General features: G+C 51.8%; 11 protein-coding genes across 11 annotated transcripts; 6 read left to right on the top strand and 5 right to left on the bottom strand.

Moving 5' to 3' along the window:
• Positions 1-1,607: 1,607 nt before the first annotated feature.
• PV08_02037 (uncharacterized protein) lies at positions 1,608-4,703 on the top strand (the record flags this gene model as incomplete). Its single annotated transcript, XM_016376397.1, has 4 exons — positions 1,608-1,653; positions 1,754-2,851; positions 2,901-2,974; positions 3,021-4,703. The coding sequence occupies 4 exons, from the start codon at positions 1,608-1,610 to the stop codon at positions 4,701-4,703; spliced, it is 2,901 nt and encodes a 966-aa protein (XP_016241673.1).
• Positions 4,704-6,423: 1,720 nt separating this feature from the next.
• On the bottom strand, positions 6,424-7,731 carry PV08_02038 (uncharacterized protein; the record flags this gene model as incomplete). Its single annotated transcript, XM_016376398.1, has 3 exons — positions 6,424-6,666; positions 6,719-7,603; positions 7,654-7,731. 3 exons carry the CDS (start codon positions 7,729-7,731, stop codon positions 6,424-6,426), a joined length of 1,206 nt encoding a protein of 401 aa, XP_016241674.1.
• Positions 7,732-9,147: 1,416 nt separating this feature from the next.
• Positions 9,148-9,720, bottom strand: PV08_02039 (uncharacterized protein; the record flags this gene model as incomplete). The annotated part of the gene is made up of 2 exons (XM_016376399.1): positions 9,148-9,660; positions 9,709-9,720. The coding sequence occupies 2 exons, from the start codon at positions 9,718-9,720 to the stop codon at positions 9,148-9,150; spliced, it is 525 nt and encodes a 174-aa protein (XP_016241675.1).
• A 465-nt stretch (positions 9,721-10,185) lies between these two features.
• On the top strand, positions 10,186-10,512 carry PV08_02040 (uncharacterized protein; the record flags this gene model as incomplete). The annotated part of the gene is made up of 1 exon (XM_016376400.1): positions 10,186-10,512. The coding sequence occupies one exon, from the start codon at positions 10,186-10,188 to the stop codon at positions 10,510-10,512; it is 327 nt and encodes a 108-aa protein (XP_016241676.1).
• Positions 10,513-10,914: 402 nt separating this feature from the next.
• On the top strand, positions 10,915-11,550 carry PV08_02041 (uncharacterized protein; the record flags this gene model as incomplete). Its single annotated transcript, XM_016376401.1, has 1 exon — positions 10,915-11,550. The coding sequence occupies one exon, from the start codon at positions 10,915-10,917 to the stop codon at positions 11,548-11,550; it is 636 nt and encodes a 211-aa protein (XP_016241677.1).
• Positions 11,551-11,600: 50 nt separating this feature from the next.
• On the bottom strand, positions 11,601-12,173 carry PV08_02042 (uncharacterized protein; the record flags this gene model as incomplete). Its single annotated transcript, XM_016376402.1, has 1 exon — positions 11,601-12,173. The coding sequence occupies one exon, from the start codon at positions 12,171-12,173 to the stop codon at positions 11,601-11,603; it is 573 nt and encodes a 190-aa protein (XP_016241678.1).
• A 465-nt stretch (positions 12,174-12,638) lies between these two features.
• Positions 12,639-13,631, bottom strand: PV08_02043 (uncharacterized protein; the record flags this gene model as incomplete). The annotated part of the gene is made up of 1 exon (XM_016376403.1): positions 12,639-13,631. The coding sequence occupies one exon, from the start codon at positions 13,629-13,631 to the stop codon at positions 12,639-12,641; it is 993 nt and encodes a 330-aa protein (XP_016241679.1).
• Positions 13,632-14,439: 808 nt separating this feature from the next.
• On the bottom strand, positions 14,440-15,913 carry PV08_02044 (uncharacterized protein; the record flags this gene model as incomplete). Its single annotated transcript, XM_016376404.1, has 3 exons — positions 14,440-14,554; positions 14,606-15,435; positions 15,491-15,913. 3 exons carry the CDS (start codon positions 15,911-15,913, stop codon positions 14,440-14,442), a joined length of 1,368 nt encoding a protein of 455 aa, XP_016241680.1.
• A 1,037-nt stretch (positions 15,914-16,950) lies between these two features.
• On the top strand, positions 16,951-18,741 carry PV08_02045 (uncharacterized protein; the record flags this gene model as incomplete). Its single annotated transcript, XM_016376405.1, has 3 exons — positions 16,951-17,269; positions 17,345-17,446; positions 17,603-18,741. 3 exons carry the CDS (start codon positions 16,951-16,953, stop codon positions 18,739-18,741), a joined length of 1,560 nt encoding a protein of 519 aa, XP_016241681.1.
• Positions 18,742-22,192: 3,451 nt separating this feature from the next.
• On the top strand, positions 22,193-23,311 carry PV08_02046 (uncharacterized protein; the record flags this gene model as incomplete). The annotated part of the gene is made up of 2 exons (XM_016376406.1): positions 22,193-22,599; positions 22,705-23,311. The coding sequence occupies 2 exons, from the start codon at positions 22,193-22,195 to the stop codon at positions 23,309-23,311; spliced, it is 1,014 nt and encodes a 337-aa protein (XP_016241682.1).
• A 463-nt stretch (positions 23,312-23,774) lies between these two features.
• Positions 23,775-26,190, top strand: PV08_02047 (uncharacterized protein; the record flags this gene model as incomplete). Its single annotated transcript, XM_016376407.1, has 2 exons — positions 23,775-25,680; positions 25,757-26,190. The coding sequence occupies 2 exons, from the start codon at positions 23,775-23,777 to the stop codon at positions 26,188-26,190; spliced, it is 2,340 nt and encodes a 779-aa protein (XP_016241683.1).
• Positions 26,191-27,532: the final 1,342 nt, after the last annotated feature.

The following is a 27,532-nucleotide window of genomic DNA, read 5'->3' on the forward strand; positions in this document are numbered from 1 at the left end:
CTCGCGTAGTCGAGTTGGAGTTATTTCATGGAGGAGAGAGGCTGGAAGCAAAGAGGTGCCTGGTAGTGGTGGTGGTGCTAGTTTCAAAATCCTTTCATCCCACGTGCGGGCACGAAATGGAGTCGCTGGGCCGGGGAATCAACGAGCCTCGGAAGTGTTCATATTCCTCATGTTATTATTCAACGAGAAATACATCCACTTTGCGCCACGGTTGGTGATCTGCAGATCCGATGTTTGCGGGAACAAATGGCAGTTGAGGGCTGTGAAATTTTTTATGCGGTTCACGAGGTCAGCAGGATCTGACTGTGGCTGTGAAAGCAGCAAATCGTTATTTTGAGCATCCGTACGACTCACTCGTACGAAGTCCAGGCGCATACAGTCCGGCCGCCTAAAGCTGGAGGCCATTGTTTTAGTCATGGCCATATTGGCAGCGATCCAGGTACAGCATTGTTGTGTGGTGAGGGCTCCTTGAGATAGCGCAGATAGTAGATAAAGAATCTGGAAGGACTCGGGTAGATCTCATGATATGCACGATTAAGTCACAGGGTTCAGCTATTTCCTCTACGAATGCCATGCGAGCAGGAGACTCCGTACATGGTCCGACACTGATTGTGTGACTCTGAGCGCATCTTTGCGTACTCCATGGTGGGATGAGGAATCCGTTGCAGATATGGTGCAGCTTTGATCCCCCACAAAACGCCTGCAACCAAGCTGCAACATCCCTACCTGCAAATCGAAATGGGCGCTTAATGGTGCTAAGGGAGGGGCGGCTCTGGTTAAGAATGGCCTGGCGTCGGCCCCGGGATGGGAGTGCCTTATGCCGGGTCTGAGGGCTTGCTAGGTGGCCCCGTTGGCAGCAGCCTAGGCCCAAGTTGTTAGGCCTTTAGGTACTCCGTACCTTAGGCTAGCCTTAGAGGCTCCTTTGTTAGAGGACTGTTAGAGGATCCGCGGGTGGACGCTGGGCCACTAACGGAGGCCGCTAGGCACACTAGACCCAAGCACTGATTTCCTCCTGGCCAAGCCTCGCCTGCTCCTCCAATGGCTACGTGACTCCAGCCGCGGCTATTCCCTCTTGGGTGGCGCCTGATCTCGATTGCTGCTCGACCCAGTTCCTGAATCCTCAGCCTACTAGCCCGGGGCCTGCCCATTAATTTTTGAAACGCTCCTCTTTCCTCCCGCGCCAGCAATTAGGGGAAACCACCACCTTGATCCGCCCAGACTCCTTCCCAGTCAACCCTCCACAGCCATCCTCGTCCTCTGCATCTTGGACGAGGTGAATGCACTCGTCGACATCTGCGCCGACGACCACGACTCTTTGTTGCTTGCCGCATAACAGTTGATCCTTCTCTTGACTTCCCCACCCGCATCACGCGTGGCTCCCTGCCAACAATCGAGCTGGCTCGCCGTCAACCCGTTCAGTCGTTACCGCGTCGATCGTCGCTTTCGTCCGCAGAACCCAACATTCTCCCCGGCTATTGCACCGACTGATTCCCTCACTTGGCCGTCCTGTTCCTCCAGAAAACCCTCTATGCGATCAGAACCAAGCCGTAGCCCGTCGAGTTCAATCGGCGAGCACGAAACGCGACACTCGATCGACCACCGCCCAAATGGTGCGCGCAATGACCACCCTGAAGCCACAGCTTGTGAGAGCTGGTAAGATAACACCACTGAATTTCTGCACAAATTCACAACTCTCTGCGAAGCTCTTTTTGTGAGATCAAGGCCTGTACTAACTCACTACTCATGCCATTAGATACCCTGGACCTCCAAGATCATGATGCGCCATCGGCCAAAGATCATAGCAAACAACCTACACACCCTTCACCCTACGGCTATGGCCCTGCCGCGCCTCATCAGCAGCAGACTCTGAGACATGCAGAGCACGAGGCTCATCAGCAACAACACACAAGTCCCCGTGCTTCAGACGATAGACCCAATGGAGGTTTCCACTCCGACCAACACTTCTATGACGACCTTGACGATGACCGAGACGATGACCACATGACTTCGCAGAACGGTATCAACGGAAACGGATACCATGGACACGACCTTGACGATGGTGGAGCGGGTGACTCCCATGATGAGGAGGACATGGATGATGATCTGATGGACAAGATTTCCAGCTCACCCTCGATTGAAGATGGTAAATACTCCCTCCCTATCTGGCCGACAAGAGTCGATTCTGTGGATCTTGGAGCTTCCCCGGCTTCACCGACACCGACTCGAGGCGGTCATTCTTCTTCCCCCTTTTCTGTTACCCCGGATCATTATCCCTTGTCTTCAACCCATGTAGTACACCCGGCAAGTCATCATGGTGAGTTTTCATATCAGAACATTGTCAACACAGACGGATATCTCGAGAGCGACCCACTCGGAGAGGAGTATGAGATCCCAGGAAACCAAACGTCAATGGCCTCTGACCCTGTGGCAACAACCCACTTCTACAACATCCCCCTGTCCGAGTCGCAAGAATTCCGAAGATATCTGTTGCCGACCCATGACCCTCTCCTCGACGACGCAATAGAAAGCTACGAGGACGATTTTGTCTACGAAGAAAACGAGGACGACTGGGAAGACGAAGCCTCGTACTTGCCGGATTTTGCGTCGAGTTCTGATGATGACACCGAGGATTTCAATTTTTCTCTTGACGAGCGTTTTATCGACTCTGGTTGGGGAGGAGAATGCTTACGAGAAATAGAGGACATTGACTTCGAGTTTGTGTACGCTCTGCACACGTTTGTGGCCACCGTCGAGGGTCAAGCGAATGCCACAAAAGGCGACACTATGGTATTGCTGGATGATAGCAATAGCTATTGGTGGCTTGTCCGAGTTGTCAAGGATGGGAGCATTGGTAAGAATCTCCCAAAATCGGGGGTCTGAAATCTCGCTTACTTGTCCAGGCTATTTGCCCGCTGAACATATAGAAACGCCGACGGAGCGCTTGGCTAGATTGAACAAGCACAGAAATGTCGATGTAAGTGGATAACTTCTAACCCTCGCTCTTGCTAATGATGCGAAAGTTGTCCGCTTCAATGCTTGGGGACAACACTGAAAAGTCCAAAAACCCGCTCAAGAAAGCCATGCGACGGAGGAACGCCAAGACGGTACAATTTACTGCTCCTACCTACTACGAACCTTCAGACTATGACTATTCTGATGAGGAAGATGAAGAGGGTGATGATGAGCCTCTTGATGGGAACGATGACAGGGACGACACTGAGCCTGCTGAAGATCAGCAAGATCTATCCGGTACCACAGAAGCACGAACCCAAGAAGAAGCCGTCAACGTCACTGGAATTCAGCGCATGACGAGTAATGAAAGTCTCAAAGATGAAGTTGTGTCGAGTCCCGCCAAGATTCAGCAAGTACAAGCCGGACGAGAACAACAATCCGACGAGCCGATGCAACGGTCGAGGAAGGGAGTCGTCAGAAATACAGACTCTTTCTACCGAGATGAAACCGTTGAAACCAAGAAGATTTCGCTGACACCACGGCTTTTGCGCGGCGACGCGGATGTAGCCCCTGCTGAACAACAAGATTTGCGCCAGCGAGCGAGTTTAGAGAATTTTGACAAAATCGTCGGTTCAGACGACAAGTCGAAAGAAAAGAAGAAAGAGAAGAAAGGCATGCTTAGCGGTCTATTCAAACGAAAGAAGGGCTCAACTCCGGAAGAGAGCGAGAAGCCCGTTGAAGATCAGCGACAATCGCCACAGTCGAAAGACTCCCTTGAGTCTCTGACCTCAAGGCCCGAATCAGGACCAGAGCGCAAGCCGAGCAAGTTACAAAAGAACCCCCCGGCATCTCCCAAATCTTCCGGTCCAGATCAGAGAGCGCCTTCCGGGGAAGGCACCCTTACTTCACAAGCAGCTGGTTCCCGCCCGCCGGCTGCTATCGCCTCCGCAGCCCCCAGATCGGCCCCAGCCGCATCGACAGTCAGGAAAGTCGAACCGGATACAACACAGAGCGAAGAGGCCAAAGAGCCACAATCGCTAGGCGCAGCTCAGCCAACTGTGCAGGTGAATCGATTTCCGTCACTTACAGAGAAGAGATCCATCTTCTCTCCTATCACAACTGCACTGAAGCCGTCCCCGAACACAGCGACGGATGGCGATGCTTCCGTGAAAACCATCTACTCGAAGCGAGCGAAGGAACGGTTTGCTCTTGATGATAGTGATTCTGAGGATGGGAAGACGGAATATGTCGAGGAAGACAACCGGAAAGCTGTATCTCCCATCTCAGATCCTCAAGTAGCACTCTCTCGATCAGACTCTGCAATGCAGGTGTCACCGATTGAACCATCTGACAAGTATGACGACTTGAAGTACAAGAGGCAACAGCAGGAAACCATCAGAATATCACCAATCCACGACGAACCCGCGCTGGTCGAGTCGGAAGGTACTGCCAGCACCTCAAAGCCATCCCCTTCAACTGCGACACATACGCCATCAACGTCGAGGTCAACGCCTACATGGTCAGATGCATCTTTACGTTCTTACATGGAGAACAGCCAAGACATCAAAGATTTGCTCATTATTGTGCATGACAAATCCAACGTAACTCCTGTCGGGCCTGACCACCCACTCATGCATGATCTCTTCTCAGTTGAACGAAACAAACTCGCCGAGATGCAAGCACAGCTTGATAACATGCTGATGGGTTGGATATCCAAAAAGAACTCGAGCTTGCTGTCCGGCACGATATGAAATGATTGTGTTCTCTCGGTGCGCTCAATCGTTTTTGTCTTTTTTTTTTTTTACTTTCCCTCTGATGGATCTTATCACGTTGATCCCTTGTACTACTTCGGCTGCATTTGCATGTCGGAGCTGCTGCCCGACTTGTACTATTAGGGACAGGCCCTTTTCTTTTTCTTTTTTTTCTGTTGAATTTCTCATGACGACAGTATATACCTGAGAATGACGAAGCGTGGATGGAGTACATATCAAAGAAAAGGCATGCATGGTCCAAGCATTCTCTTTGTAAGGTTGATTTTGGGTTCGTTGGGGAAACGGAGGCGTGACGGCATTGTCATCTGGCAGGATTCACGGGAGACGAACAGGAATGGGAACATGGACAGCCTTGGATCCTGGTTTCTATACTGACTGCTTCATTGATGAATGCAGTAAGATCTAATCTTTTTTTTGCCATGGTACAACGAAAATACAAAGTTTTGGCCATGAATCTGACTTAGTGGTTTCGTCGTTTCCTCCGTTGATCTGTGACTGTAGGAATAACTGAACGTGGAAATAGTGTTTGCTTGTTGCTCCCACGAACAAGAACAGAGTACCTAGGTATATATCGGACCCATACGGAGACAGCGAGGAGTAGCTGTGCACCATTGATTGCATTGCGTACCTACTTGGAAATCTTTTCGTCGGTGGAAAGGAAAAAAGAGAAGAGAAATCCCCCCCGCGGACATGACTTGACGATGGTTGTAATTGTGATTAAGTGGTTGGTGGAGGCTAAAATCAGGTAAAGGATTCCAGTTCTCCGAGTGTACGTCGCAGTATTTAGGGGACTACAGGCAGGAGACGACAGGCAGGAATAGGAACCTTAGGTACTCCGTGCCGTAACGCAAGTAGGTGGTCGACCCATGAACGCCCCTTTCAACTCGGACCCGACCCAGTGCAACGCCTTGCGTCTAGGTATCTGACCTGTGGCAAAGAAACAAAGATCTGTACCCCAAACCAAACGACAAAAAGATTACCTTTGCTCTTACACCCAGAGAAAACTAACTGGTGCTTGACGCTGATCCAGTGAATCGCTCTCACGGCTTCGTTTCTCGTGACTGCGTCAAAGGTACCTAGGTACAGCAGGTGTTAGGTAAGGCGGGTGAGGTGATCAGTAGCTTCGAGTGCACCCAAGCACGAGGTACACCCGCCCTCCTTCAGACTCTCTTGGGTTCTCTTTAGCTTTAGTAAAGGCCTCCTCGGATTCACTCGAACTTGATACAACAGTACCCTCAATGTCGCTGGCGATAGGACAGTGAAAAATAGGCCACTCTCGTCGCTCTGCTGTATGTAATGTCCTGATCTTTTGATAAGGGCGGTAGGTGGGAAAAAGGGATTAAATTAAGAACTTGTCTCGACATGGTCGCAGATGCAGCCGTGGACGTGGACGTGGAGTGGACGTTTCGGGTCGTGATTCTGGTTCTTTCGTTGCAGCGATTTTCTCGCTTGTTGTTGAGTTTCTTTCCAATCGTTGTCATCCTGGTCATACACATTGGTTCCAAATAGGGGAAGTGTGCGTGTGATTTCTTTCTTCCCTTGGGCGATAGCTTCGCATCAGTGATAAAAAGTTATCTGGGATCCCAAAAAATCCCGTATGCGATAGGGTGGTGGCTCTGTACGTCAAGTGATCCTTTGATGGGGGACCGGTTGGAGCTCGAAAACTCGTCTTGTAGCACGACAAGCCTTCGTGGCCATCTCATTCGATCAAAGGCTTTTTCACCGACCCAACCAGAGCTACTCCGATGCAGCTCATGGCGTTGGGATCCGATGCCCGCACGATCGTGGCGAGTGGCAGCATTGGATTGTCCGCATTGACGTGCGAAGCATCTCTGGCGGCTTGTTCGATGGCCTCCATTTCGGCCTTGCACATCGCGTGGTCGTACGGACAGACTACGATCGGCTGCCGCAGAACGATATCCTTGGCACCATTCATCGAGGCCTGACCCATGGTCAGTAGTGTCATTTACGTCTCTCTCAGACCCTGGACATACCTTGATCGTCAGGTAGTATTCAACCTTGTACAAACCTGCCGTTGTCGTAAAGCCTGTCACTGCATATTGCGGAAATGCTGCCCTCCCACGAGGCATGATTCCGTCGGCATCGCGGAGATCATTCGCAGGAAATACCAGTCCAAGGTTGGTAAAATATCCAGCTTCTGGCATTTTCACACCCACGTTTTCGGTTTTGCGCACCAGGTTCTTGGTTTTCCTCTGCGGTTCGTCTCCTTCATGATTGTATATGACCTCCTCGTCGATCCCAATTTCGATTTTCCGAATAGTCACTTTCCGTGCTTTGCTTAGCCAATCCGGGTTGGGGGATAGCTTGATGTAGACGCTGACTGGATCAAGGGGCCCGTATGACCACCTTGGTAGAGATATGCCCAGTGTCACTAAATGGTCTGATACTCGTTCGGCAGATTCGGGTCGATTGTACATCCCAAACGTGGATAACGTGTCGTACCGAGATATCGGGACTGGAAAGGCGTATTGCTTGCGATCCCCAGAGCCATAACCCACCGTCACCACCATCTCGTAGTATGTCTCCGCCGTCCTCCGTGATAATTGTAGGCTGGCTGGCGGCACTCTGCGGGCTGTCTCTTGTCCTCCTCGACCAAACGGTACAAAAATCACGAATGGCAGATCCATGTACATGATCTCTTCATATTCTCTGTTGGCCGGACATCGAAACAACAACATCTCCTTGCCCACGGTCTCGGTCGACTCTTTCCTGGGCGCAGCCAGGTGTTTCTTTGCTACCGAGTCTGCATGTGGATGGATGCTCTCTCGCCGCTGAAGGGCAATGGTAACAACAGATATGTTCACAGGGCTAGATATGCCGACACCAGGACGCAACTCGACAGTGCCTTCAATGCGCGGCTGAGGCTGTCAGCATGGAGTCCACAAGCACGCAACGAGGGATAACTCACCAAGGTGGCAGAAATCCCGGGGTATCCAACGAGGAAGTTTGTGTTGGGCCGACCAGTTACTCGCACAAATGCGCTCATCTTCTAATGCAGCTTGAGCCTATATCGAGACCATGAGGCGTCGTAGTCTGTCTCGTCTGTGGTCGCCGTATTATGGGGTTGGAGAATCGCGGAGGCCTTGTTCTGAGCAAAGATATGAAGCCCATAGAGACGAGTCGTACAGATAGTATGGAGAGGTTACATCAAGGAAGAGTTCTTGGGAGGCATGTGTTTCCTGTTTCTTTGTTCGCGATGAATGCAAGGAAATGAATGGGCTTGTTGACGTCTGCGTGTTTTGGAGAAGATGGCGGACAAATGCGAGGACGAGCGAATTGTGGTCTTGATGGTCACACTATTGACAGAAGGTATCTTAGGACCGGGAGGGAAATGGACTGATAATGCTGAAGCCTGAGGTCCAAGAATATGAGCGGTGATGGTGAGAGTGGCTTGCGTTGTGTAGGCTGCGGACAGCATGAGTGCGTGGGACAGAAGAGGGTAGAATGACGAGATTCCTGCCGCCGCTGGGCCCAGTGAGCCTGGTGGCGCTGCCTATTGTCGCTTACCTGGGGTACCCGGACTTTGTAGACGGAGATGCCTACCAGGCCTACAAGGCCTATAAGACTCAGGTCCTTTGCTTACTATCAGCCCTTTTGTTGTCAGGTATACCTTTTCAGCCTAGCGAGCCTAACTACCCGTACACGCTGCTGTATGCGTCTCAGCACCACCCAGGAAATTAACCTACAGTAGATCTGATGATTTGCAAATGCCCGCAATCCGACGCAAGCGGCGCACGTCAACACCCTTCACCTGCGTCGATCTGAAATACTCCTCTACCACTTCAGGTAGGTTCGGGTGCTCATCCACCACTGGACGAACCACTCCGGCGACGGGTGTCTGGACCAGATTCAGCCTCACCCTCTTCCCAAGCCATTCGGGGCCAGTCGACGCGTCAGTGAGCTCGCCATCTAATCTTCGTAATTCCGGAGGATTGGCTGTCGGATTATAGCCGTCCTGCCAATCCACTACCACCACGTTGGAGAGTCTCCCATCAGAACGGCAAGCGTCACACTGCGGACTTCTGTACTGCCAATTTATAGGTCAAGGATTCCGCGCGCCAAGCTCGATTGGTGTGCCTGATTTCGATGGTCCTTCCTGCGTAGCTGCGAACGGCTTCGTAGGCCCTGAAAGAGGACAGACAAGTTCTCAGCTTCGGTAGAACTACATATGAGCCCGATAAGCCATGTCCGACACCCAATACGGTGCAGTGTCCTTGGTGGCTTCAGTCCGCTCTGTGCAAGAAAGGTAGCCGGTCAGGGAGGCCAAGTCTGGAAGAGAAATCATCTTCGCCAGACCCTTTCGTATACACGAGGCTCAACGCTGCATGTGAAAGTCGTATGTGCCGAAGGAGGCGGTCGTCATCACGTAAAGCTAACATCAAGCTTCGGACACTTCTCCTAATCAACCTGCCAAAGGATTTGCATGTATTGTGACGCGTTCGACGACGATTTTCTCGCTCTTGGGCCGATATTTCTTGTCTACTTCGACACTCTCCATCTTCTCGAGCGTGCCCCTTTCCTCTGCCCCATCAATGACGCGGCCAAACACGGTGTTTTTCCCATCCAGGTGAGGCGCCTCCTTGAAGGTGATGAAGAACTGGCTGCCATTGGTATTCGGCCCTTTGTTTGCCATTGAAACCATACCGCGACCACTGTGTCGCAAAGCGGGAATTTTGATCTCATCTTCAAAGTATTCACCCCATATTGATGTCCCTCCTTTGATGATCGGGGTACTAGCAGTATTTTGTGATGAAAGCGAGGTATCACCGCCTTGAGCCATGAAGTCGGGAATCACCCTGTGGAATGGTGTGCCATTGTAGGCTCCCGACGCGCAAAGGGCGAGGAAATTTTCTGCTGTTCTGGGTACGGACTCGCAGAAGATTTCGATCTTGAGGTCACCGTGCGTAGTGTGAAGCTAGGCAGCATCAGCATATGGGCAAAATAGGGCCCGGGTTGGACATACTGTAACTGACATGTTGTCGCAATGTATCCATGAGAATACCTTTTGAATCGTGACAGGTCCTCACCCTAGCATTATGGCCTTGGGAGGTCAAACCATTGCATAAATCAGTCTAATGACTTTGCGTCTGATCAATCGGTGGCAGAGTACCAAGGTAGCGTGTTGATTGAGCAATCGTCTGTATTGCGGGCTTTGAATCTTCGAAGATAGAGCAGAAAGTAAGAGAAAGAAACCGGGTATATGACGAGGTCACGTGTTACTAAGTTACAAGGCTGAGGCGTGTAGCGCAAGGCTACGGACATGAAGGCGCAAAACTTACAGCGCCGTTCTGTTCCACTTCTTTTACTTAACGCTGGGAGCACCTCGAAAGTTGCGACAGTTTCGACCTCGATTTGATGATGCAGTTCCTATCTCAGACCAGGGGATATAGGTGACTTTCGAGGCGCGCGGCCACATGTACCGAGTCAATCTCACGCAGAGATGTCTGAAATGAACGCCACTACCGGTGCTAATCTTGACAATGAGATGCAGGAAATCTCGAACTTGGTCACTAAAATCAGAAAGAATCTACTAAATGTGAAGAGCACTTGGGGACCAGAGAGTCACCAATACCGCGACGCACTTCAGGCAATGCAAGAATTTATGCGAGAAAAGGATGGTCTTTACGAGCGAATGGATAGGATGCTAGCGAAGAGTCGAGAATTGGAGAAAGATGTGCCAAGCGAACCGCAAAAGGATATCGACGTGCGACAGAACATTACCGAGAGGACGATCGAGCAATTTCTCGCTGATCTGAAGATCCAATAAGCCACCAAAAACAGGTTGTTGAGGTGAAGTCACCGGCAGTGGAACATTTCTGCAAAAGATCCACGTGCATTTCGAGACCGATATGCTTACATGACAATATCTTGTTCCCCCGAAAATCTCAGCACGGCCTCGCCGTCGAGATACCCTCCAGACTGCACCTATGTCCTTGAAGCGTGCGTCCGGTAATTCAGTCAGGTTGCGTGGCTTCGCCGCGTACGGCAAGGGCGTTGAACGGAGCCTTATCGGCCCCGCTTCTATTGGTCGAAAGCTTTGGAACTACTGGGTCAATTTGAGGGACTTCGACGCTCAATAGGTTTACCACAGGCGCTTACAGGTTCAAGACAACTTTCCAGCCTGCTGGTTCAGTTCTCAGCGACACACGGGTACCAGATAAAGGGCAATATGGACCAAAAGCTAAATCTGTCCAGTTTCCGACTTCGTCCCGCCACAGCAGCTGATCGACCGGCGCTAGACGCTCTCTTCACGTCGGCCATTACCCAATTATGCAGAAACGACTATTCACCCTTGCAAGTATCTACCATGGTATCTCAAGCTACGGCAGGTCGGTATGATCTTCTGATCTCCAAATCGACATACTACGTTGTCCATCCCGCCGATGACCCAAGCCACTTAGTCGCGTCTGGTGGCTGGTGGCCGCAGCGAACAATCTATACCGACGAGGGTTCTGAGACGGCACAGTACGAGAAATTTGATCCCCGTGAGACGCCTGCGTGGATCCGTGGCATATATGTGCACCCAGACTATGTGCGCCGTGGCCTGGGCTTCAGGATTGTTCAAGAGTGCGAGGCTGCAGCGAGCAGGTTCATGCCCTTTACGACATATATGCTGGGAAGCACGGTCAATGCCATTCCTCTGTACAAGGCATGCGGGTATAGAGTCATCGAGGAACACGACGTCAGCGTCACAGACGGGGAGATGATGAAGATAGCTATGATGGAGAAGACGAAGGGTGCCACTACCGTTGCGCTGGATGACTTCAATCGTGACGTAGTCCTTGTTGAGGTTGATATTAGATAGGTAGATATGGTCAGTCAAGCGCAGCGCATCTCCACGTGACAAACTTTCCTCTACGCGTGGCTTTCAAGGCTCTCACTCAGAACCCACCTGACGAGCTTCTCGAGCTTCGCGTCCAATGCTTTGGCGGCTTCCACCAACTCAACACCGGCGCCCTCATATCCAGCGACAAGACCACTCGGCCTGAACCACACGACCCTCGTGCCGTTGGCCTCCTCGACAAGATACAGCTCGACAGGGACGGACAGACCGGCATCTAGATCATGGCGGAGCATCGTGATTGCGATCAGTGGATTGCCCAGAATGAATCTGACGGCTCTCAGTTTCTTCGTCCCCCCATTTGCATCGGCAGCCTTTATTGTAGGCGGGTCGTATAGAGGTAGCCACGCGCCGTGGTTGTATTCATTGAAGTACATGAAGCCGTGAGGCCCGACTTGAGCCGTGATGAAGGCTTCGAACGACTCTCTGTCCGCAGGCCGAGAACCCGGTTTGTCCTGGAACTGGGACCATCTGGGATCTTTCTGGATCGACGAGCGGAGGCGAGACTCGGCTGCCTCGAATGGGATGGTCGAGCGGTATGTCAGGCGGTCAACACTGACAGCTTGAACTTGTGTTGTCAATGGCATAGTTAACCTCCGCTTCTGAAGAACAAGACTTGGTGGTCGATACTAGAGGCGCAATGCTGGAAGTGAAATATTACAGACCGTAATTGCCGTGCAGTGGGTTGAATGCAGTGAACATCCGAAAAGAAGTTGGATGGACCGTCTTTGATATAATAGCTTACTGCCACCACGTAGCCCGTGATGCCACCCATTCGCACGTAACCTGCATGTATCGTTTAACCGCAAAACACCTCTTCGTGTCCTGTGGTTCCTGGACAAGCCAATGGAAAAGCGTGCAGATGTTCAGTAATCGAGGTTGACGGAGCGGGGCTTGGGATGATGCCCTCTGACTTTCCTGCCCGTGAGGTTTTCTGAGTGTCACCTCTACTAATTACGACAACGCGAATGTTCGATTACTATCTTTTACCCGTGACAGGTTCGGCCACGTTTGTATGAGTGGTAGTATGTTCGCTGAAGAGCAGGTGCTTTTTAGTCAGCATCATTCACGAAATCGCTCGGGAACGAGGTTGTTCTCAAAGGGCTCGGGATACTCGGTGAAGAAGGCATTGAATCGGAACCAGTCAGCGAGAGTCGTCTACCAGACTGGATACGCAAGGTTGGCTTTGAAGTAGATGGATGATCTTGCGATGTGGCGTTCGAGATCAGTGCCTCATCGACCTGAGATTTTGAGATGCTGGGCGTATCCGACAGTAGTGCTTCCTGCTCTGTAAATGAAGTCAATTGGGACTCTACTACTTGCAAGGGCCCTTGTAGATCCACCGGAGGTTCGTGTTTTGGCTTCGAGACTGACTGTGCCTGGGCATGTTCTCTTCCGTAACTTGGATGTGGAGGCTTCGTCTGGACTAGGACCGGAGGCGGTGGTTGAGACGAGAATGAGCTACGTTTTCTTGAGGGTCTGAGAGCCACTTCCTTGACAGTTCGTGAGACTTCGTCATCACCATCGTCAACTTCTTCTCTCGTGCTTCGAAGTAGACTGCGGAACAGTATACTGCGGGGGCGAGTTCCATCGTCTTCATCTTCATCATCTTCGTCTTCTTCTTCGTCTTCTTCTTGAGCATAGAGAGTTCTCCTAACTCCTTCGTATGCTTCATACTCGCTGTCCATCTCTATGGCTTTCCTGTATGACTCGACGGCATTGCGACGGTCGCGATTTGTGTCTGCTCCAAACCCTCTAACATACCAGTATTTCGCTTTGAGCTCATACCGTATAGGATAGGTCCCAGACATGCAAAGTTCTTCAGCCTCGTGAAGTGCGGCGTCCGCTTCTTCAAGGAGAGCATTCCGCTTGTTATGTGGCGTGTCGGGTAACGCAGCGAGAAAGAAGATAAAATGTATTCGAGCCAGGAGTGTATTAGCAAACAGTTCAATTGCAAGAAGTTCGTCTGCGGATACTGTGTAACTGACGCGCCCATCTGGCACGGCAGTGGGACCCCCTCTCAGGTTGTCTGTTGATATCGGCATCGTATGATTGGGACAGGATTAGAACTCTGGAACTGCAGGCGATTACCTCTTTGCCTTCAGAGCTTATGGATGTCAAAATTGAGGGCGAGACTTCAAAGCTTCTGGCTCTGCCATAGATAGTAAAGAACCGCGGGAAAGTTCGTCGTGGCAGTCATGTTGATCGACTCCGGTGAACCCAGAAGCTGCATGAAACCGAAAGCAGAACAGGAACAAAGGAGACAAGGAGACAAACAACTCGGGCGTTGACACCACTCACCATAGGAGACTCTAGGCGACCTCCACTTTACCTCTGGCGCCCTGCACATTGAAAATATATGCAGCATGACCTTTGAGCTTCGCTCATGGGAATCTGAAAGCCCATAGGGCCACCAGGCGTTCTCGCGAAGGAACAAAGACACGCTGTGTGCGATACCATCACAACATGACTATTCCGTCTTAGGAAGGCTTTAATCACGTGACTGGATTTCCCCCTCTCTGGTTCTAACGCTGTCTTCACTCGAAGGTCAGATGGTTGAGTACAGGTATTAAAAGACAGCATTATCTGAAAGACATCATGGTCCCAGCACTACCTCTCAACTATCAACGACACCATCCTAGTGTGGTGGCTACCTTGAATGCCGTCGATAGCTGTCTCTCTGCCGACGCCATGGGAGTTCCAAACGCCGTCCTTATTAATCGGTCTACACCGGGCCTCTGACTACTTTTCTTTCTCATCCTAGTCTATCCTGAAATACAAACTCCTCTAAGTCCAGATCTACACGGATCTTTCCTGTCAAAGGTCATTCGCTAAATTGTCAGTACCTCGAGGTCATTCAAGAACGATGCCGCCGTTTGCTAGTGGCTTGTAATCCTCCTCGCCTGCCCATTGCGCTTCGTACAGACTCTCATCCATTTGCGAGGCATCCATGCCAATGTTGACGTCCCTGCAGCAGTTAGCAATCTGAAAGAGTAACTGATGGGAATCTTCGGCGTACTTGTCCTCAGCCAGGAACTCAAGCCCTGGGATGCAGTCGATGATGACAATGATGGCGTATGAGCCGACGAAGGACCATACGAACCCTAACAATGCCTCTACAATCTGGACTCCAAGTTGCCGGATATTGCCATCGAAGAAAACTCCACCATCAACCTCTACACCACCGTACGCCGCAACCGTCTTCTGAGCGAACAGACCTGTGCAAATGGTACCCAAGAATCCTCCGACACAGTGAGTGGCGAACGTGTCGCCGTTGTCAACCCACCTCCAGCTCCGAGCAAAGTCTGTGAACTTGATGCGGAGAGCTTGGCGGCAAACGACCGCTCCCAGAAATCCAAATAACAACGAAGTTGGAAGGTCAATGAAGCCGGCCGCTGGTGTGATCATGACGAGTCCAGCGATCGCGCCCATGAAGGTGCTATCCAATGACCACTTTCCTGTTTCAGCATATGTGATCGCCGCCCATGTCAGAGCTCCAGCTGAGGCACAAAGGTTAGTCACGCAGAGTGCCATGACAGACTGGAAGTTCAGGCTCAGGGTAGTGCCGGCATCGAAAGCCAGCCACGATCCCCAGATGATGATCATTGCCAACAATTGACAAATCGAATTATGAGGTCGATGCAGTTTCAGATGTGATGGCGTTCGAACCTCCGACTTCCGCGACCTGGCGATTGGATACGACAAGTACAAGCTCAGCGCCGAGGCAGTCGCACCACTACAGATGTGCACGGGAGTGCCACCAGCAAAGTCGAGAACTCCCAATTCGGCAAGAAAACCCCCGCCCCACACCATGTGGGCTAAAGGGCAGTAGATAAAGGTCGCCCATAGCTGCAGTCGACCCGTCAGCAATTGCGGCAAGACATCTGGTGGTAAGAGAACATACGAAGATAAAAGGTATCAATGGTAGAATTCTCCCACGCTCACAAGCTCCTCCAACACTGATGGCGCAGACCGTGGCCAAGAACACAAGCTGAAACTCACTGAAGAGCACAGCTGGTATTGTTCCGACAGGCTCAGCCAGGACGCCTCGATGGAAAGCATGGGCCAAATTGCCGAACGCTCCTCCAGGTCCATCGCCATATGCCAGCGTGTACCCGATGAGGAACCACTGGATTGTGCAAACCGCCACTGCATATATTGCAGGCATAACAGATGCAAGACCACTCTTTCTGGTCGAGTAGCCGGAGTATCCAAGCCCCACGGCCGGAATGATGGTCCAGCAGAAGACGGTGCATACGAGGATGAAGACAGTATCAGTCTTATCGCAGGCGTCCCAGGCCGCCAGTACGTCCGACGCCGATGCCATGGTGAAAAGTGAGCCGGCGAAAAGTTCGTGAATACTGAAGACGCCTGTCCGTTTACTGAGTTTCTGGAAGTAGCAAGTTATATTGCAAGCATCGCGAGGCTCTGGTGTCACCTATCTGGCTTATCGCTCACACAGGTGATTTCACGACGGACCATATCTCGACCTTGGGCGAAGAAATGATGTGGGCTGCCTATCGCATTGCCATTATTGGCTAGAGGACCTCTCAGCAATCGTCAAATGCATGGCAGATCTTACAGCCCCGGGCCACTGCGCCGCACCATGCCCATTCGGGCATGTAGATAGGCCTTCGTATTCCGCACCTTTGGTGTCGGGGTACCTGCGTGCTGTGACACAAGGGTATTTCGTCCAATCCACCAAAGGCCAAGTTTGAGCTATTGCGAAGGTGACCGACCACTGGCGAGTGACTACGGAAACTGACCCTCCCCCGGAAAACAAGAAAATGGCATGATCCACTGTCGAAAACGTGGATGGAATGTCCTCGTTCCTGTACTCCCGTACAGTAGTTGTAGCAATTTATTGTACCATGGTCCACCAGCCTTATCGCCAATGGACGAGCTGCGCCTCAAGACGGCAACCAACCTTTGGCAATTGGCTGATGATAACCCTATCCCAGCAGACAGATAGCACTAACTTTTTACCGCTTGGTGTTGGTCTGGTGAGAAATCCCGCCTAGTCTACAATAGGGCAAAATATCGACCATGCCACTTGTCTGTGCAATCCCCTGGCTGGCAATTCGGTCTCTACAGGGATGTGGCCAAGACTCAAGACGAAATCTGCTCGCAGTAGACTTCTTGTTATCGCGAGCCCACCCCTGTCTGATAGAGCCACATCAAGGTTTCCCAAGCTTCACCAAGCACATCCGAAGGCCTGACTATTGTTTGCTTGGGATGGCCAAGGGCCCCGAGTATCCGCTGGGGAATACTTGATCTCCCCATCTCCCCTGAGGTCAGCTCATTACCTGAGGCTGCAACAATCTCTCCCAGAAACCTGTCCCATCTTCGAGATCCCTTGCAATCATGGCTGTCGACGCGGAGAAACGGCTTTCAAATGAGGTGCCCGTGGAGGAGGGCCGACGAGGTTCGCTCGCGACAGGCACTGCAGAGGATATTCACATCATCACCGAACTGGGCTACAAGCCAGAATTGGCCCGAAATCGATCCATGTTGACATTACTTTTCCAATCGCTTGCCATTGCTGCCATTCCCTACGGTGAAGGTGCACCTCTCATCAGTGCCATCTATGGAGGCGGCCCTCTGTCCATATTCGTGGGCTGGATTGTTATTCTCGTACTTGACGAATGTGTTGCATTGTCACTAGGCGAACTGGCCTCAAAATGTGAGTTGTCGCCATATCCTCAACCGTGTGACCGAGACTTGGTTGCGTTGAGAAAGCTGCTGACGGATGCTGCAGACCCCACGTCAGCCGGCCCGTACTACTGGTCATACCAAGTTGCAACCAAAGGGAAGACAGCACTCTCTTTCCTGACAGGATGGACATGGCTAATCGGCAACTGTAAGTCTCCTCGTGCAACGCGCGGCGTTGCGACCATCAAGACATTGCGGGCTCCTCTCGATCCGCAATGGTCCCAGAGACGAGCTATAGCCATGTGCCGTAACTCCACGTACTCAAAAGACTATAATATCTGATGCTGATTGTAACTCCTGAAAGGGACCATCACACTCTCTGTGAATTTCGGATTTGCCTCTCTCATCGCTGGGACTGTGGCAATGTACCATCCGGACTGGGTAGCGAAAGATTGGCAGCTGCTGTTGATCTTCTACGCCATCTGTTTGATAACCCTGGTCATCTGTGCGACAATGAATAGAATCTTGCCGATGGTGGACACTGTTTGCGCTGGTTGGACAGCTCTCAGCATCATTATCATCCTGATTGCGCTCTCAGTGAAGGCGGACGCAGGCCGACACAGTGCTAGTTACGCCTTGGGCCACTATGACAAGTCGTTCTCCGGCTGGGGAGGGTTTACCTTCTTCATTGGTCTTCTGCCCGCTGCCTACACCTTTTCTGCCATTGGGATGATCTCGGCAATGGCCGAAGAATGCTCGAACCCGGCAGTCAAGGTACCAAAGGCCATCAGTCTCTGCGTGCCCGTTGGAGGTTTCGCGGGCCTGTTCTTCATATTGCCAATCTGTTTCACTCTGCCACCTCTGGAGGACGTTATCGCTGCGCCTTACGGACAAGCACTGCCATACATCTTCTACCGCGTGATGGGTACACCCGGAGGTGGCTTGGGCCTTATGTTCCTCATCATGGTCATCACCCTTTTTTGCAGCATAAGCATCACGGTCGCCGCATCACGCTGCACATGGGCATTTGCGCGAGATGACGCTATTCCCTTGTCCCGGGTATGGGCAAAGGTGAATGAAGGCCTCGGCGTACCATTCAACGCCCTCGTCCTCACCACCGTGGTGCAGATGCTGCTCGGACTGATCTACCTGGGTTCCTCGTCGGCATTCACGGCTTTCGTGTCGGTCGGAGTGATCGCCTTGGCGCTTTCATATGCGATTCCGATTGCCATCAGCCTTTTGCATCACCGACGTGAGGTGTCGACTGCTCGTTGGAACTGTGGTCCTGTCATCGGGCCAATTGTTAATTGCGTGGCTCTTGGCTGGATCGCGTTCGAATTGGTCCTGTTCAGCATGCCTACAGCACTACCCGTGACGGAAGTGACTATGAATTATGCCAGTGTTGTATTGGTCGGTTTCCTCGCCATCGCAGCGTTCTGGTATGCAGTTCACGCACGCAAGGTTTACACAGGTCCTCCGGAGTCGGATGGTATTGCTGCATGAAATGCGTTGAAATTTCTGGCGTAGCTCGGCTCGATATTTCGCTGGGGAGACCGCTGGTGACACCACATCTCGATGTCAGAATCCTTCCGAATGTTGTGGGGAGTACATACAGATTTCGATAAAGCACAAGAGAATTCATTCTGTCAAAGAAATTTCCGGTTTTGAAAAGCAGCTGTAACCGAGTACGCGACTCCCTCGACGATGTGAAAACATGTGCGAACATTGGTATGGTGTTGCAAATAAGGTCTCGGATTTGGTGATTATGACCTTTTTGACAGATTGTAGGATATCTCGGAAGTGAGACTGAGATCGTACTCGAGTCTTACCTAATCGTATAGCTCCAAAGTACTGCTCTGAAGCACCGCGTCGGTACGTCCCAAGGATACATGGGACACGCTGAATCCCTTGGGACATGCTTCTACCGACCCTCCCGTGTCAACCAGAGCCTGGAACGGCTGCTAGATATACATCGTCAAAGGTTATCGACCACTGTTTGCGTCATGAAAATATTGCCGCTGCCCTACTGAGACATGCTCCCACTTATGGAGGATAGGTGCAAATGTAAGCTGGTGCTGGACTCGACCTTGGTAGAATAGATTGTAACGAGACATTGAAGGAAAGAGACCATTCGGCAGGGTTTTCTTTCGTGTCCATCTCAAATGGACACGAAGCCACAGCCGTGCATGTGCGACGCAAGGGAGATGATGCTCAAGAACTTGTAATTGCCGCCGTGCTCGTCGCAGACAGAGAGGACCGACAGGGTAAGCACTACCCGAAGCCTGATATCTCTGAGTTCAGTAACACGGAAGTGGATAGAGTGAACCCTTCTCAATCACAAGAAGTAAATGAGGAATGATATGAGGTTCACGAAGGATGGACACTCATCCAAACCCAGAACGCAGCAAATCCTTCTGGTGAGCGAAAGCACGCAGATGATATTGCTATCAGTATTGGAATGGCTCCTCTTGCAGCAAGGAACACTAACTCGACAGGCGAGAAGCACGGAGAGTTTTGGACCTGCTTTAGAACTCAAGACGTAGGCAAATTCGAACATGAAGGAGGATACACCCCATTCTGCCCCCAGCAAGAACCCCAAGCTCTCATATTTCTTCAGGCCCTGTGGTTCCTCAACTTCCGCGGAAATGGCAACCGAAAGACAGGGTGCGAAAATGATCATCGCCGAAAGCCATCCTCGCTCGCTATGGTCTGGCTGTCGCACCGCCTCCTACGGTGAAAGACCTCAGGGATGTAGATGGCTCGAGGAGCATTTTGGAGTGAGGTGTGGAAGGGTGAGGATCAGAAAAAGGTGCATTACACCAGGAAGTTAGACTGCCAGCTGTTCTTTCGACGTTGGGGAAATTCGTATACTTACGAGGCCACGTCCGCCTCATAAACCCAATCTAGCAGCTCGAACAGTTGTGGCGCCATCGTCGACAGGAGTAGTGATATCGAAGGTGCTAGCTCTACCGGATCCTCGGAATCACATGCATCGGTGGCCTCTCTACCGCAGCACATGCTGTACCGCGTCAAGGTCAAGAAGAACGTTAAATTTGACCTTGTGGACAAAGTGAGACTACGGACGACGGTCCCCCCCTAGTTCAAGTATCGGACCTGCCACATATTAACCCTGGGATGATTGAGCGGTGAGGCCAATGCTATCGTTTGCAGTGGCCGACTGACAGCTGTAGAAGAATGATGAAAGTCGGTCAGGTGGATAGCTTGGGCGAGTACGGGGTACGGAGTACGTGGGACGGACACGTCGAGGTGAGAGAAGCCTTGTCTTCGATGTCGAAGTAGTCCATAGTCTGGACGAAAAAAATCCCGTCTTGACTCTTCAAGGCCATTGTCGGAAGCCACTACGGAGTCTAAAGAGACAGAGACAGAACAAGGATCCAAACGCCTGAGGCTTACGAGAGTCGAGACATGTTTGGCCCCTGGGGCCCCTTGAGGAAGCAAGCTGGGGTCCTTTTTCTGAATATTGTGTGTAGAGAGGGGGGTTCCCAGTTACAAACTCGTTATCCCTCGCCGTGAGGTGCATCGTTGAAGAATCGATACCGATGAGAGATGATGGACGTATCATGCAGTGGGCCACCGTAGCCATACATACAGTACTACAACATTCTATGCGCATCGAGCCCCTCGAGGCGAATCGGGCCGAAGCTGGCTCGGGAAAGACTCTGGTGCAGACCTATGGATGATTAGACCTACGATGGGATCCCTACTGTACCTTGGCTCCGATGGCCCATGACTCGATGTCTCGTTGTTCTGACACTTTCCTGAGGCAACTTGGCGCCGGTGGCCAGGCCGCAGGCCGAGCAGAGTATGTGGATGGATGATCCATACCCTCTTGCGAAGGATGGAGACGTGCAGAATGCGGAAGCTTTGGCTACCGAGTAATGTACCTACCAGTGGTTCTATGAATCAGGAGCAAGATAAGTACGTCGTTTGGGTTGTACGTAAAGAGATCTACAGAGTTCAGATTGGCTTCGATGGGGGGCATCACAAGGACAACACACACACCACTGATCCCATGTTCAACGTCGTATCGCAGATCACAGCGCTTAACATCCCGGGTTGATGCAGCTGTTGCATAATGAATCAACACTTCATCCGGTCTGGAACACGCATCTCGCATTCGGCACGCCCAATGGGCGCACGCTCATTTCCTGCAGTAGTTTCTCCCGCTACGGTGGTTATAGCGAGTCTACCAATGCCGATCTCGAGCGGCCAATTAACCACCTCGTAAGGACCGTCGTTTATTCGGCCACGCCTAGAGCTGAACGAGGTTCTCACAACCGGCCTCTCTGTGGTCTCGGTACCTTCGTGACCGATGCAGGCTTAGAAGTGCCCTCTGCAGCTCGGGCAAGTCGACCCTGTGGCCTTGTGGGCGTGATGCCAGAGCTATTCAGGCAGGGGGCCCGTTACACATACCACTGGCCCGGGTCCCTTCGGTACTTTCAGCGCATGTGCTAGGAACAAAGACGAGCTTTGCGATTGCATCAATAGCGTGACGCCGCTTCCCGCGTGGGATTCGTACTGAAAGGGAGCAAATCCCTCTCCAGCCAGATGTTGTGGACTCGTGGGTTGCACAGTGACCCGACGAAATGACAACAGACTGGCTGCTCGTCGTGCAGGGTCCAGAGGTCACAAGAGTCCAGCTCGCCGTGGCAGAAGTACCGCTCTGCACCAATCGTCCAGAGTCTATCGTCCACTGTCTCTGATTTGACCTGCTATCAGTGTGATGGGGGACGGTCCCCACTGCTACTCGAGTACTCGATTCCACGACTTGCTCGGCCAGGACTTTGACCTCGACTATTCAAAAGTCTTCTCCCGTCTTGACTTGTGCTCGCGACAAACCGACCGACCACGTTTAGGGGGACAAAGCGTTGGATGCTGAAGAACTGCGCTGCTCGACCTTTGCCGTGAGGCCAATCCGTCCTGACACGTCGCCATGGTCGTCCAGAGACAGGCTCCCTACTATCCACTGCACCCCAGTGTCATAGATCGCCTGCATCCGGACTATGTGGCCTTCTACAACAAGTACCTCTTGAACCAGCACCCTGCACACTGCCTGCCGCTGTCTGTCTCGAGGGCAAAGGGAAACAACACTCCCTGCAATGGTGACCCTCTGCCCGTTGGCGAGATCCTCGATACGAAGATACCTCGACAAGAAACCAACGGGCCCGACATAGCAATCCGATGCTTCATCCCTCAAGGACGCCCGCCAAATTCTGGATGGCCAGTAGTCTTGTATTATCACGGCGGAGGCTGGGTCTTTGGCAACCTTGACTCTGAGAACAATATCTGTACCCACATCTGCAACAGAGCGAGGGCGGTTGTGATCACGACGGACTACAGGTCAGCAGATCCCAGCTTTCTTGCTACCACTCCATGTTCAGATGCTTCACCTGCTCATCATTTCGCCGTTTGCTCCGGCTCGAGCTGACTGTGCCTTTGAAACAGGCTCGCCCCTGAAGCACCGTGGCCGGCCGCGATCCACGATTCGTGGGAAGCATTCCTTTGGGCTACCTCATATGGCAAGAGCATACTGGACCTTGATCCTGGCAAGATAGCTATAGGGGGAAGCTCTGCAGGATCAAACATTGCTGCAGTTGTCGTCCAAAATGCTTCGATTGAACGAGGCGTAACCCTCCGACACCAGTTCTTGATCGTTCCAATCACGGACAATACTGCGACACCGTGCTCCAACCCAACCTGGAAGACATTCGAATACACAGCGGCTCTTCCCGCGAAGAAGATGTTGTGGTATCGTAACCATTACTTACCAGATCCTGAAACATGGTCGCGCAGGGAGGCGTCGCCGCTTCTGGCAGCAGACGCTATCTTCCAAAGACTTCCACCGGCGAATATCATTGTCGGCGAGGTCGATATTCTTCGTCATGAAGGCGAGGAGTATGCGAAGAAGCTGCGTCAGAATGGGGTGCCCGTGGAATTGACCCTCATGCAAGGGATGCCGCATCCTTTCCTCGCCATGGACGCCGTCCTTGAAGCAGGCAAACAGGCCATAACTCTTACCTGCGATGGCTTGATCCGAGCCTTTGGCGAGTGATGTCGGGAGATGCGCTCGCTCACGCTTGGGGCTGGTCAGGCATTGCGGACGCTGCCTCAGACAACGTGTACACCGGTAGGGAGGCTGTTTTGCATATGGTACCTGTTGATGAGTATTTGCATCCAGGCACATACGATGTAACGACTGAAACGTAACCCTCACGCACACACGGCTTATATATACCCCATAGATCCGAAAAGCTCATTCCGAAACGTTTTCTCGTTTTCCAGTCTTCATGCATTATCCGAGAGATTTCCCCGTAACCTTTTCTTCGGGGTGACGGAATTCTGTAGTAATCTGTATTGTCAAGTGCTTGAGAGGAGCACCATTGCGGATCAGGCGAGAACCCTCAAGCGCCCAGTAGCGGGAACAACAGTATTACCCGCACGCACCCCGCGTAGTCTCACAACATATTTTTTTGGAAGCCTCAACTACCCTTGGTGCTTCTGCAACCGACACGACGATGGACTTAGGGGATGGGGGAGCGACACCGGTCGTCCTAGCAGACTGGTTGGATCGTCTACTGACTTCATGGCACGATTATAGAGTCGCTGTGTACTCGGTGGTTGCGTTGTCGTCCTTGCTGGTTTGGCTATACCGCAGGCGAGCACCGACTTCTTCACCCGACCCGCGAAAAGCACACTGGCTCGAGGATGAAGATAAGGTCGCCTTACCCACGGCAAATGGCAAGACTTCCCTGGACAACAAGCAGCAGCCTGCAACTGGCACGACCCGAAAACCCCGTTATTCTGCGCCGAAGGTGGTGAATGGTCGCAAACCCAGTCCCAGAGGCGGCAAAGGATCCCACGAACGCGACGGGCCTGCGCACATACTACCATTGGTCTTTTACACCTCGTTGACGGGCACTACCGAACGTCTGTCAAAGTCGGTGCTGGCAAAGCTCCAGAGCCTGCCTACTGCGCAGCCTCTTGTTCTCAAACCCCAGCTGCACGACCTCTCGTACGTCGACCTCGACGACTACTTCATCTCGGGTCCAAAGACCCCCGGACCAAGCTCAAACGTGCGATACTTTTACATCCTCCTCCTACCGTCCTACGACATCGACACAATACTGAATACCTTTCTAGACCATCTCGACGAAACACACAATGATTTCCGCATCGACACTGCATCTCTCTCCGGCCTGGCAGGGTACACCGTCTTTGGAATCGGTGACAAAAATGGGTGGCCCACTGAAGAAGCTGGTTTCTGCTCACAAGCTGTGGAAGTCGACAGGTGGATGTCCAAGTTGACAGGAAGGAAAAGGGCATATCCCCTTGGTCTAGGAGACGTGAAGAGCAACATCGACCAGACGTTACAAGACTGGACTGCTGGTGTGTGTGATGTGCTCCAGGAGCTTAGCACTACCGGCGGACTGGGCGAGGGTGTTCCTGGAAGCGGAGATGCCGTCGAGAGTGGCGATGAGGACGACGAAGAGGACAGACAGCAGGAAGAAGTCGACTTCCCTGATTCCGGACGGAACAAGAGAAGAAAGCTCAGGAGTACCACCGATCTAGAAGACGTAGGTGGCAAAGGAGCGGTGATGGCGGTTGACTTCACTACTTATTCTCGCTCACCAGCAGCGGCCGTCGCTCCTTTGAAGGCCATGGTACCCAAGGAGTCGCCCACGTATGCGGCTCTTACGAAACAAGGGTACACCATCGTTGGCAGTCACTCGGGAGTGAAGATTTGCCGATGGACAAAGTCAGCACTTCGCGGTCGTGGGTCATGCTACAAAAACTCCTTCTACGGCATCGCCTCACATCTCTGTATGGAGACAACACCGTCCTTGTCATGCAGCAATAAATGTGTCTTTTGCTGGCGCCACGGAACCAACCCTGTATCCACGACCTGGCGGTGGCAAGTGGATGATCCGCAGATGATCTTTGACGGCGCGAAGGAAGGCCACTACAAGAAGATCAAGATGATGCGCGGTGTCCCCGGGGTCCGGAGCGAACGATTCGAAGAAGCAATGCGCATTCGGCATTGTGCTTTGAGTCTTGTGGGCGAACCCATATTCTACCCTCGCATCAACGAGTTCGTGGGTCTTCTTCACAGTGAACAGATTTCGAGTTTCCTGGTGTGCAATGCCCAGCACCCACAGCAACTTCGTGATCTGAGGAGAGTGACGCAGTTGTATGTGAGTATCGACGCAAGCAATAAGGACAGCCTTCGCAAGATCGATCGACCTCTCCAACGAGACTTTTGGGAACGATTCCAATCCTGCCTTGAGATTCTCCGCGAGAAACGCTTTGTCCAACGCACGGTCTTCAGATTGACTTTGGTCAAGGGATTCAACATCGACGATGAAGCAGAGGGGTACGCTGACTTGGTTGAGAAAGGCTTACCTTGCTTCGTCGAGATTAAAGGTAACGGCCATCTACCCTGATACTAATAGAGCCTTCTGTTTGTTTGGGAAGATGCTAACGTTGCGGGTTGGTTTAGGAGTCACGTATTGTGGAACTTCGACCTCCTCGAACGCCGGTTTGACTATGCAGAATGTCCCGTTCTATGAAGAAGTCGTGGCATTCGTTGAAGCACTGGACAGGGCTCTAGCGAAACGGGGGCTCGACTACGGCATCGCTGCAGAACATGCACATAGCTGTTGCATCTTGCTCGCGAGCAAGAGGTTCCTGATTGATGGGAAGTGGAACACCATCATTGACTATGACAAGTTCTTCACGCTGCTGGGTGAAGGGGCCGATTTTGCACCGGAGGATTATTGCAAGGAGACGCCGGAGTGGGCGCTCTGGGGAAATGGAGGGTTTGATCCCAGGGACGAGAGGGTCGATAGGAAGGGAAGACCGAAGGAGAAAAAAGCAGACAAAGAGGTTTTGAGGACGGTGCTGGTAGAAGAGAAGAAGAGCTTGGAATTCTAAGCCACCATGAAGTCGTAGGAGTATTAAAACCCATTCCTTAGTCGCGGCATGAAGGAGCCTACAGTGAGTGAGGGTCAAAAATATCAAGTTCCCGGGACATGTTTACCGGGCAGTTGACTTGGTTACAAAGTTGAAGTGAGATCACAGGTTCGTCGACGTGTATCGTATCATCAAATTCATGTCCCATCCTGACCGGCGCCGTGCCCGGATAAAAGTTGGTCTGTCCAATGTTCTCTGGCATGAAAAGATGCCGCGCTGTGGTCAGGAAGTGCTTGGATTAAGCTGAACAAAGCCAGGCTCATCGAGAAATTTTCTAACTAAAATTAGGCCATAACAAATCAGAGACTTCAGATAACTCGTGTGAGAAAACAGAGATCTGTGCTCGTGTTGGCATGATTTTTGTCACCTATTCACCCTACAGGTAGTTACAGATCGGTGTAGCGCTCTTAGAGAATCGTCACTTTTGTTTCCTATCTCTTGTGAACAAACCCCCTCTTGTTGTGTGGACGACAAACACAAAAACAGCTCTTCTCAAACTCCAACCTCAAGGGTTCCAAGCTCATGAAAAGTGTAGGTATGATAGGCCTGTCAGAATCAACAACTTCACCAGCTGCGCATGGCGGCACGAAGCCAGAACCCAAGGAACGCAGGTCAAAGATCATCACCACCCTCTTTGTCCAGACCTCCCCACGACCAGTTTCCGAAGAAACACGGTGCGAAAAAAGAGGAGGAAGAACAAATGGCGAGGGTAAAACGGTTTCACTCTAGGGTGAAGTTGCTTTGTTTCGTCCGCCAGGTTGCAGTCTGTGGCTCGTGTGAAGAGCTCAGAAGAGGACGTTTACTATAGAAATGATTCTATGAAGTCTGGTTTCGGACACTGTTAGCATCACTTTGATTAGTCGGGGGTGCAGGGAGAAACTCACAAAGTCGCATGAAGAAAAAAAAGAAAAATAGAAAGGGCAGAGAGGCAGAGATTTATAGGAGCCCGCGGAGCGAACTTTGCGCCAAGAGATTTCACGCGCTAACCCATTGTGGTACAAGCGGCGAGATTTTTCTGGCGTGATCCCCACGTGACGGCTCGAACCGGCAACACGGCCATGCTGTTTTTAGTTACATGTGAAAGCCACTCCACACTACCTACGAGTGCATATCGAGCAAGTTGATATTTTGTTTGGTCTGGAACACCTGTGGGTTCGTCAGGTGCTGCCTCTTGGTCTCTTGTCCGTGACTTTCATATCGAAACGGTGGTCTCGTCGAGCTTTCGACTGACGTTTTCCTGCTGAAACACCACTCACTCTCCAAAGACCACAGGAGACCGCATTAAAAAATTCTCTAAACTGTT

Source organism: Exophiala spinifera, assembly GCF_000836115.1.
Source record: "Exophiala spinifera strain CBS 89968 unplaced genomic scaffold supercont1.1, whole genome shotgun sequence".
Taxonomy (NCBI): Eukaryota; Fungi; Ascomycota; class Eurotiomycetes; order Chaetothyriales; family Herpotrichiellaceae; genus Exophiala; species Exophiala spinifera.